Here is an 11,670-nt window from a genome sequence, read left to right as displayed (position 1 = left end):
TTGTCCCCCGGTCATTCAACCAATGAAAAGATTTGCATTGATGAATATTAGAAGTAAATAGACTGAAATATGGCGAGAGAGTTTGGAATTAATGGTAAAATGATTTTTGACGGATTTCAGACCGTTCATAACACCATTTTTCAATGTATCCTGATCTAGATGTTCTGTGATATTTAATTTATGGGAGAGTGTCCGGAATAGAAATGAAAACAAGCTTTGACCAGTAGTACTGACACTGTGACTGTCCGATCCATGCTTGAGTAAATCAAATGATTTCTTGATTCTTCCCCTACTGACACTTAGCATATCAACCAAATTTTATTTTTTAAACAATTGGCACACAAATCCTCCCAAAAGTTAGAATTTTAAAACCGATTAAATTTTCAGAATCAGACTTATACCTTCTTTTTGACGATAATAATACGCTTTCATACCAGGTTGTCAGGGCTGTCGGTAATTTTTCATAACCAGACGCTAGAGATTGCCATTCGATTGAGACTTCTGGCGTATTTCGCTGAACATAACTGCTTTGAAATTGGAGTAAAAATGGAAACGATTGACCTATTTGTGTCAATTTGTAGGTCCCAAATATTAGCGATTTAGCTCCTTTAACAGTTTTAATGCATGAGAACCGTCGTACCTCCATATTCTCTTTTACTGTCTTGGTGGAATCTATCAGTTTCGGTACTATTTCAGTAACGTACCTCTACCAGTTCCTGTGATCGTAGAGACTTGAAATTTTCAGGGGGTGTTCACGGGGACTAGCCATGACCTCACACGAAATTTCAGCAGAATCAGTCAATAACTTTTTATTTTACCGTAGTTTAGCTTCTATAAGAGATAAATTTATCCGATTTTGACGCCATTTTGTTTGTTGACTATTTAGGCTCGAATGACGTCATATGTGGATTGTGGGTTAGGATAAGGGTTAGGGTAAGGACTAGGACCTGTAGATTTCATCATAGTCTCAAGATGTAGACAGGGCTAACCCTAACCCTGTCTTGTTATTCGAGTCTAAATAGCCAACAAACAAAATGGCGTCAAAATCGGATAAACTTTCTCGTTATAAGCTAAACTACGGTAAAATGAAAAGTTATTGACAGATTCGGCTGAAATTTGGTGTGAGGTCATGGCTAGGCCCCATGAATACTGGTAGAGGTACGTTACTGAAATAGTACCTCAGTTTCAATGCAGGATACCACATCGTACATTGATAGTCACTTTATCAGTTTCAGTCTATGAGACCACATCGCACATTATCGGTCACTTTAACAGCTTTAAATCAGGGTATATGATAAGGAAAAAAAATTGATTAACAATTATTGGATGTTTTAAAAATAAAGTGCTAATCAATCTGAAAATTGATTAGCTGTTCCTCTTCATTGAATAGCAAATATATAGATTTTCACAGTACTGTATTGAATGATCTCTAAGAGCCATACAACTAATGTTTGTGTGTATTAGACTTCAACTACAAATATTTTTATTTTATGTACATAGCATATCTTGTTCTGAATACAAAAAAATAGGTGCACCTCGCTATTTTTTATATTCAATTCCCGTACAGTATTCAAATTTATGCCTGTAATATTCCTACAAAATTAGTGGTTTTTGTATTTCAAATTCAAGCCAGTAATATTCCTCTAAAATTACGTGTCTTCATTTACACGGCAGGAAAAGAAAGCAAAATATCTGTGATAAGAAGAGTTTGTGATGTCGAAACATTGTCTTCATTATAAAATGGTATTTTAAAATTACATCGTAGCATCATGGACTTATAAGACCGGTGGTAATTACTGCCAGTGTTTAAGGTCATGAGATGAAGAAGTATATTGAGTTTCAACGATTTCCAATAATTACTGCCAGAGTTATGGTCCTTGATCACTTTGAAATATCTTGTGCCGATTGACTTTAAATTTATATACACATTGTTTTTTAAGGTCATGAGACGAAGAAGCCTATTGATTTTCAACGATTTTTGATAATTACTGCAAGAGTTATGGCCCTTGATCACTTTGAAAAATCTCAGGCTTAAGTTAATATCCGATTGACTTTAAATTTATACACAGTGTTTAAGGTCATCAGATGAAGAAACCTATTGATTTTCAACGATTTCCTATAATTACTGCCTGAGTTATGGCCCTTGATTACTTTGAAAAGTCTTGTGGATGCTTTAGAGACCATAGTTATCATCTGATTGATTTTATATTTATACACCATGTTTACACCTATATATAATCGTTTCGATTGACTTTAGGTTGATACACAGAGTTTAAGGTCTTGAGACATGTGTATTGATTTTCAATAATTTTTGATAACTTGAACAGCTAAATCCATGATATTAAATGTTTTGTATACTAAACAAATTCTAATGATTTTCTGATAATTACTTAATGAGTTGTTACTCTTAATCAGATTTTAGTGTATTATAAATGTTTCATTACCGACAAAAGTAAAAATATGCAACAACTCTTGTTGACTGCCAGACAATTTAGCTGCTGTGGGCGTATGTTTCGTTGCCTGGCAACCTATCTTTGAACAAAGTTAACTGCCATTGATGCTGGTACATTCTACCTAGAGGCTACGGTCGGCTAGATCTATTTGTTAAGACCAGCTCAATTTTCGTCAAGGTCGCTGAAATGTAAATAAGGTTAGGGCATGTGATTGTTGGCGAGATTGTAGGTTAGGGTTAGGGTAAGCATTAGGGCTAGGTCCAGGGTTAGGGTTGGGATTAGCGCTAGCCCTGTTTACATCTCGACCAAACTTGAAGTTGGCCTTATCAAATAGATCTAACCGGCTACTGCCACCGGTAAGCCCTACTACAACAATGGTAGTAGTAGGCCTACTATATACATGAAATAAACCATGCTTCTTACATGTATTTATGCTGATGGGGTTGTTGTCCACTATAATTACATAGAAAAGCACAAGTAGCTGAGATACCCTTTCTGGATACAGAAGAGTAGGCCTACCCGTTCGACTTAAAAATCTCTGTAATGGTACCTGACTTCCTGTATCCGTAAGGGTAGGCATAATTGAGTTTGTAAAATCTTGCAGCCAGTACACGATGCCCCTTTTGTCGTAAAAGAATTTAATTATTGCTACCCCAGCATGACTTTAGAATTCGCGTGAAATATTTCAACAATTCTAGGAAAACGCAGGATTGACAGTCATGATAAAGCAGCCCAGTATTGGGATTGCAACTTACCATTACAGGAAGTAAGCGCGTGAGAGAGAGAAATGGGGTTTAACATCCACTGGACACAAACTAGGTCATTTCAGGACTAACATATGGTTCAGTTTTATTTCAATAATCTGCTTGCGTGTAGGAGACTTTAGCAGTGGGTGAAAACCAAAGGACCCGGAGAAAACCCATGAGGTTGGACAGACGCCTCTACTTGTCACGTACAACCGGGGAATCGAAACCATGCCAATTGACTCATGACAGATGTTATAATACAGCACACACACGCTATTAAACCATTCGGCCGTCCAACCCCCTAGGAAGTAAGCACTGCATGATGTGCGCATACAGTACATGTATCAATATATTATGCAATATCTTGTTCGAGATCATTAAATATATATAAGAGCTTTATATTGAAACAATTGATCACCGGTCTACTACTAAATTCTGTTCGCAATGAATGCCTGACTGAGAGGATACTGCATCAACAAAAGCCTTTTGGTCTTTAAAACTAATAGACTCATAACATGAAGAAACCAGCAAAACCATTTAAAAACTGTACAGTTTTGACTACAACGTTATTTTAAAGGGAAACTATCCACAGCCTGTTTAAAAAGGGTCAATTTCTTGTGGAGGAATATTTTTGTTTGACCAATCCACTTGTCTAAAATATCTTAATCTCACAAAACCAATGGTAGCAATCCCTGAATATTCCTAGCCATTATTTTGAAAATTGCTAACCTACAAATATTATTTATTTAGTGTAAGATTGTTCAATTTTTATTTTCAGACCCAAACAAGTAATACAAAATGGTTACATGAATATTTGTATTATTGATGTTTATGATGAACAGAAAAGTGTCATTATATCTTTCAATCTATGTAACATTTTTGTATGATGTCATAGATTGAATAATTGACTAAAAATGAAAAAGAAAATCTACACCGATGTACTATTAAGATTAAACATTATTAGTTAGTGTTTTATAGCAACGTTAAAATGACACGGTTTCTGAATGTGTTCAATAGACACTTTCTTTTGTTGCTAGCGCTAGTTTTCCATCTTATGTTTACATCATGTGTAGATATACATCCGCCAATCAACTGTAACTCATCATCACCATTACATCGTGTAGATGTAGATTTCACCACATCTCGCATAAATAATGGTTTGTATAATGACTATTTTTAATTGAACTTATTGAATATTTTATCATATGAATGAGTATTATGTATTTGCTAACTTCTAAAGAGGTTTAATAGTACAGACTAATCATTTCTACAGGTAGTATGCAAATGTATAATTGCACTATACTTGTTGTTTGCAGCACACAATCATACATCAGTATTACTAGAAATCCCAATATATTATAGACCACACTGAGAAGAAGTTGGGATCAGCCCAAAGGGAACTTTATCTATAACTTATAAGCTTACATGTATCTACTTGGCTGATGCAAAATAGCATAGGTTTGGGCACTGATCAATAATAATTGTTCCCTGTGAAAACAAAGAGAAATCTGTCAGTATATACTTTTCTAATGCAAAATTTTATTCTGGTTCTAATATTCTTGGTTGCAGGTTATTGGTGTGGTTCTGGGCACCCATATATGCCAAATGTGTCAAATTGTTACATGCTTAATATCAATTTTTACTTATAAATCTTTGTCAAAAATACTAGAAGTAATTAGAGGTGTCATACAAAATTTGATTCAGTTAAGACTAGAATTGCTTTAAGTCTTAGTTCTAATGACTGAGAGAGGGAGCTAAGGTCAGAACCACAACTGCATGTGCCACCAGTTGCCCTGGGAGAGAAGAAATTATCTAAATTGAATTCAGTGAGAATATAAATTGTGTGCATGTGTATATAATACCAAGTAACTGTAATCACTAAATATTATTTCAGAATATATTGTTACATTTAATGGTTACTTTAAATCTCAAGCTAGAAGAAGATTTATAACAGCTGCTCTACATGAAATCGGCAGCACATCTTGGAGTATTGTACCCAGAAATAATCCAGCCAAAGAATTTCCTAGTGATTTTGATGTTGTCAAGGTAAACAAATAAAAAAAGTTGACACTATCTTTAGCCCCAAATAAAGTATGTAAGGACTCTTCAACTGATATATGGAAAGAAACGTGTAACATGTCTTCAGAAGCATAAAATAAAATTGTGTTTTCATATAGTACCTTCCATGAGATCGTACATGTATATTGCTATCATCCTTGACTACAGCCTACATTTTACATCTGATCTTTTTGAAATTTATGTATGTTGTTTATATTAGTTAGACAATAGCCATCATCTGCTTGTAAAAGTTAGTGAATGCTTGAGGGACAAAATTATATGAATCTTTATTAAAACCAGTGAAACAAATAATGTTATTGAATAGCAACAATTAATATTGTCCCCTGCCTTTGGCTAAGCAGAGATAAGCAATTTGATTGGTCCATATTTTGATTCTTATTGAGTGAGAGTGGTAATGAGCATTTTCTGCTCCGGTTAAACATACAATTACATTATGCAAGGGCTAAATCTGCCTATTGCAGGTCTTTCTTTAGGCCTGAAATGTTAGCTAAATTATCAATTAGACATTAATTAATTTATCCAGGCCATAATCAACTCTCGATGGCATCGGATTTCTCCAATATTAAATAGATTAGAACAGTTCAGCCATATTTTGATTTAAGCTAAAAAAAAATGGAGTCGCGAGACTTAGCTTCGAACAACCAGTGAGTACGGTGACTGAAATTATTGCACGTCTTGTCAAACCTTCAAAGGCTAATATCTTCGCTCGCAATAGAGTAATTTGAATGAAATTTTCAAATTATTCATTTTACATTATCTATTTTCGAACTATTATAGCAAGAATAGCTAGTTCTTTATCTAAATCTTGCATGATGTATCTTTAGAGATAATTAATTTGAATGGTTGAGACTTAAGAACATAATAACTTTGATTCTAATTGAGTGTCAGTGATGAAACTAGCTGCATAGTTTCATTACATCAATATTATAATATGTCTTAAGTTCGATGATGAGCATTTTCTGCTTAGGCTAAACAGAAATGAGCAAATTGATTTGTCAGTGCTTTTGAACACAATAACTCTGATTCTAATTGAGTGAGAGTGATGAAACTTGGAGTTTATATAGTTTCAATACATCAATACATGTACCACCATGACTAAGTTCAATAATGAGCATTTTGTTCCAAAACTATGATCCATGTTCACTTTGTAAAATCTTGTAAATGCTCAGGCAGAAAAAGTTATCGAATCTGATTGAAATTTATGTGCACTGTTCTGATTAGTGAAACGAAGAAGCTTATCAAAGTTCAACAATATCCATTACATATTTCTAGAATTATGACCCTTGCTCACTTTGTACATGGAAAAAAGTTCTGATAATTACTTATAGAATTACAATATATTGCCCTTGCCAAACATTATAAGGATTTTGCTTTTTATTTACTTAATGGAAAGATTCACAATGCAACAAAATTTATGGACTGCTCAGATGACTTAGCTAGTGTGGGCAGATGTTTTGTTGCCTAGCAACATCTCTTGTAAACAGTTCAATTTTTTTAAAATTAGTTCAAGGGTAACACAGATACAGGGTTGGATGCCTTGAAAGATCATCCACTTGTGAAAGGAGTGACCCCTCATAAAAAAGTCACCAGAACCTTGAAGTATACCAGAGGTAGATTATTACATATTTATCTAAGTATTCTGTGTATGATATTCATGTTAGATATTACTACATCTTGAGTATCATGTAGTTGTGCTGTTTTAGAATGAGTTTCTGTATTTAATGTTTAGTTTCAAACCATTGTAGGCAAATTGTTAAAATTCATTGAGAATCATAAAAAACATTGGGTTCCTCCTGTTGCATAGTTTAAAATGGTCCATCTAGATTAGATAATGAGTGTTGGGTTTACAACTGTTTACTTTCACTAACAGTGTTGAGTAAGAGACATGGCTGGTTGATCTTTAATCAGCCAAGGTGAGACTGGAGACAGTGTTAAAAGCTTTTTGCCTATTTTTAAAAAAAAAATAATGTTGCAAACATGGCAACTGTAATGGTAAATAGAGTTCTTGTATGATCTAGAACGGTTTAATATTTTTTTTAATTAACCAAGTTACAGCTAGTTTAGCCGAATAATGTTTTTGCAGAGAATTGGAATAAATATATTTATGAAATAACTTCTGTTAGTTACTCAATATGAGGAGAAATTAATATTTTTAGTTGTTTATAAAGAATGCATTTATTACATCAAGCCATGATTAAACTAGAATAAACCAATCTTGTGCTGAAAAATTGATTCCACCATCTGTATATTTATATGTTATTTTTAGTGAATGAAGGAGAAGATGATGATGATGATGATGATGTTGTTGATGAACCTATATCATCTACTCCACGGAATAAAACAGATTGGGATCGAACATTTCACTCATCTAGAACTATCAATAGAAGAAGTCTTTCTTTGGTAAGTATTATAATGACTTGTAGTAAGTGGCACAACTCTGGAGCAGGGAGGCGATTTCGCCCGTATATTCCAGACTTGTCCAACGCTATTTTCCATACGCCCAAAATTGTCGGACCGGGAATATGCCCAATCGGACATCAAGACATGGTGAATAATATTCAAAATTCCAAAATTAATATAGTGTACTGAGTGTATAACTACCACTCAACCCGATTATTGTTGATAATTGGCTGGATTGATTAGGTAATTAAGTGATCAAAGTATTTATCGTGTTATACCGTCCATACACCTACCTTGATTAACTACTTAATCTGCCATGATTGACTGACTTAATCCTTTGTCGGACAATTCATCAATCTAATGTTAAACTGAAGTCATTGCTTCTCCATTGTCAGACTATTCATCAATCCAATAAGAGTGATTATAATTTTAATTCACGTGTTTACCTGGTGGTTTCTCTATTGTCGGACATTTTAATCGCATTGATGTGAGCCGACAGCATCTATAAACTAGCCATAGATGTCACATATTGTAAGAGTATATCACACCCTAAATCAATGAACAGTCATTTTGTCTGCGATATCTTTTACGTCTTGTAAGAATCCATATAGAAATTCTTATCCACAGTGGCACTTTCCTGTGATCTCTATTTCGTACGAAAATTGCTTAACATATAAGGCAGTGCTAACTATGAAGCTACATGTATATGCTATGAGTCATGTACGCGATATGCTGACGTTAGCTATGCCTTTTCATGAGTGATTTAACTATCAATGTAATTTTAAAATACTGACTTATGAAAAAGGAAAAGGTGTTTTGTCATCACCACAAGTATTATTATTTCGAACGCCTTTCTTTCATTTGCTGCCGTATAAACCAAGACATGTAATTTTGGAGGAATATTACTGGCTGAGGTTGAAGCAGGTACGGATCGGCAAACTTTCATTTCATCGTATTACGAAAAGACGTAATTTTGTAGGAATATTACTGACATACATTTGAATACCATAACCATACGGGAATTAAATATGAAAAATAGTGAGGTGTTCCTATTTCTATTACGCATGGATTTGAATATTTTGTTGACATTTTATAAAGAAAAAACGATGTTCTAATATCACAAACTATTCTTATTTCGGAAGTTCTGCATTCATTTGCTGCCATATAAACCAAGACACGTAATTTTGAAGGAAGATTACGGTTGTGAATTTGATGCCGAAGCAGGATCGTCATCGATTTATTACGAAAATGCTTAATTTTGTAGGAATGTTACTGACATAAATTTGAATGCCGTACGAGAGTTAAATATGAAAAATAGCGAGGTTCAGCTATTTTTATTACGTACGGGATTTGAATATTTTGTTTACATGTGATTTTTAATTGTGGTATGAATTGAATACTGTACAGGGAATTAAATATGAATTTTTATTACGTACAGAATTTGAATATTTAAAATTCTTCTGCTTAAATAACGATAAGAGTTAAATAACCCCTTTATTTTCGGTAAAATGTCCAAGAAAAATGTTGAAATCCCATCACTACTCTGGAGCTCAAGTCTTAAGAAAATCCATGATTTTTAGATATATTACCATAACATGAATAATGTTGAAACTAGTATTCGGATATCCATTAACTGTTAGAAAATAACGGTTATGCGAATTTTCTGAAGTTCTGATGTGTTCTATATAAAGTGATTTTTACATTTGATTACTTTGAAATTTGGGAATCACGTGGCTAAGTGGGTAAGACGCTAGCTCGCTAGCCTGGAGGTCGGGTGTTCGATCCCTGCATTAGCCGAGAAAGTTCATTCAGATTTTCCGGCGTGATTCTCCCTTGTCAGTGATGCAGGACGGAGGGGCTGACAAGGAAAGCTGTCTAGTCGTTCGGATGGGACGAAAAACCGAGGTCCCGTGTACACATTGGCGTGCACGTAAAAGATCCCTTGGCAGTTGGAATTCGATATAAGAGTAGGCCGTGGTGCCGCTGTCCGGGCAAAATTTCCCTCATAGCACACTGTATGGCGTATGCCCGTCTTCATTAGCCCAGGTTAGGAGCAGAACAGTTGGACGTTAAACTCCATTTCATTTCATTTCATTTCACTTTGAAATTTTCCCCAATGCAATTGATCACATATGCAGTTCTGAGTACCTCTTAAATTTAGTATAAATATCAACATTGTGCCTTATTTAGCGATATTAACTTATTAGTTAATATCGCTAAATAATATTTTTGTACGCCCACATTGAAATTTCTATCGCTCCGTCCACACGTCAGTCCGCGTGTACGTCGTCGACAATTTCTTGCGACCACCCTACACAGACTACATTTAATATCTGATCTTTTTAAAATGTATTGTTGATATTAGTGAGACAAAGAATCCTATTTCATTTCAACAATTTCTGTTAATTACTTCTAGAGATATGGTCCTTGTTTCACTTTGTAGAATTTTGTGAACGGTCTAACGACCTGTATTAAATTTATATGCATTATTTAAATTAGTAAACAAAGGAGCCTATTGAATTTCAGCAATTTCTGTTTATACCTGAAGTTCTGGCCCATGTTTCATTTTTTATACAGCCACATTGAAATGCGAGCATATATTGGCGTCGTCCCCGTCCGTCAGTCCAGCTAAAGTTTATTTCCGATTGACTTTAAATTTATGCACAGTGTTTAAGGTCATGAGACGAAGAAACCTATTGATTTTCAACGATTTCCGATAAATACGGCCAGATTTATGGCCCTTAATCACTTTGAAAAATCTTGTGGACACTCTAGAGGCTAGAGTTAATATCCGATTGACTTTAAATTTACACATGGTGTTTAAGGTCATCAGACATTTGAAGAGGCTTATGGATTTTCAACGATTTCCGAAAATTACTGTCAGTCTTGATCACTTTGAAAAATCTTGTAGATGCTTTAGAGACCATAGTTATCATCTGATTGATTTTATATTTATACACCGTGTTTACACCTATATATATAATTGTTTCGTTTCAATTGACTTTATTTTGATACACAGAGTTTAAGGTCTTGAGACGTACAAGTATATTGATTTTCAATGATTTTTGATAATTTGAACAGCTAAATCGATGATATTAAATGTTTTGTATATTAAACGTTAGCTTGGACCAAACAAATTCTAATGATTTTCTGATAATTACTTAAACATACATTATGCAAGAGCTTAATCTGATTATTGCAAGTCTTTATTCAGGCTTCAGATGTCATAGAAATTATAAATTAGATCTTTATTTACACAACAAGCACAAAATCAACTTTGTAGACCCACGGATGGCTTGGATTCGGCTTGGATTTAAACAGGATTTCATTGATTGATTAAATTTTTAAATGGCGTCGTAAGTAGAGATTAACTGTTACGTTGACGTCATACTCCCGGAAATTTTAGATCAAGGCTAAATGATAGAATGTACGAAGCGAGGCCGCTGTTAAGCGAGGCCGCATGTCAATCAATTTGATTGAAAGTTTGATATATACGGCCTTGATATTATGTTTAGTTGTGGTTAAAATGAGAGTTTGGATGTTGGTATTATACGCTCTTTTGTCACTTGCGTTTACAGAAAAATTATGGAAATTGATAAACATCGCAGCTAACATCACCCCAGATTGGATCACTGTTTTCTATTTCAATTTTTCTGCTTCAGGAGTACACGCAGGCTAAAAAGATTGAAGAAGTCGGTTATAATTATGCCTCATTGATTTGGTCTATTCCTTTCAAACTTTCGCTTCTTATCTATATTAAAAGTCTTATTTTTAATTTGTAGTAAAAATAAATGTGATACGAATTGAATTGCAACCACGTCTCAAACCGAATAGGCTAACGGTACCACAGCCATTGAAAATGTTACTTGATAATAGAGATTATGTAGGTGGAGTTAACGCCTGTCAATCAAACAATCGGCCATTCTCGGAGACGGTGAAGAGAGAGTTGACTCCTATTTCTAGTCAAAAATTACAGTGGTGATAACTTTGTT

General features: G+C 34.2%; 1 protein-coding gene across 1 annotated transcript in view; it reads left to right on the top strand.

Annotated features, from left to right (window-relative positions):
• The first annotated feature begins 47 nt into the window (after positions 1-47).
• LOC126815056 (membrane-bound transcription factor site-1 protease) overlaps positions 48-11,670 on the top strand; it is a 40,834-nt gene continuing 29,211 nt past the window's right edge. Inside the window, exons 1-5 of the mRNA XM_050540588.2 lie at positions 48-94; positions 3,978-4,356; positions 5,094-5,245; positions 6,783-6,888; positions 7,545-7,678. Coding sequence (XP_050396545.1) covers positions 4,188-4,356; positions 5,094-5,245; positions 6,783-6,888; positions 7,545-7,678 — 561 coding nt within the window. The 5' untranslated portion in view covers positions 48-94; positions 3,978-4,187. The remainder of the gene's footprint in view (positions 95-3,977; positions 4,357-5,093; positions 5,246-6,782; positions 6,889-7,544; positions 7,679-11,670) is intronic.

The sequence above is a fragment of the Patella vulgata genome, chromosome 3 (assembly GCF_932274485.2).
Source record: "Patella vulgata chromosome 3, xgPatVulg1.2, whole genome shotgun sequence".
Lineage (NCBI taxonomy): Eukaryota > Metazoa > Mollusca > Gastropoda > Patellidae > Patella > Patella vulgata.
This window is presented reverse-complemented; position numbering and strand designations above follow the sequence as displayed.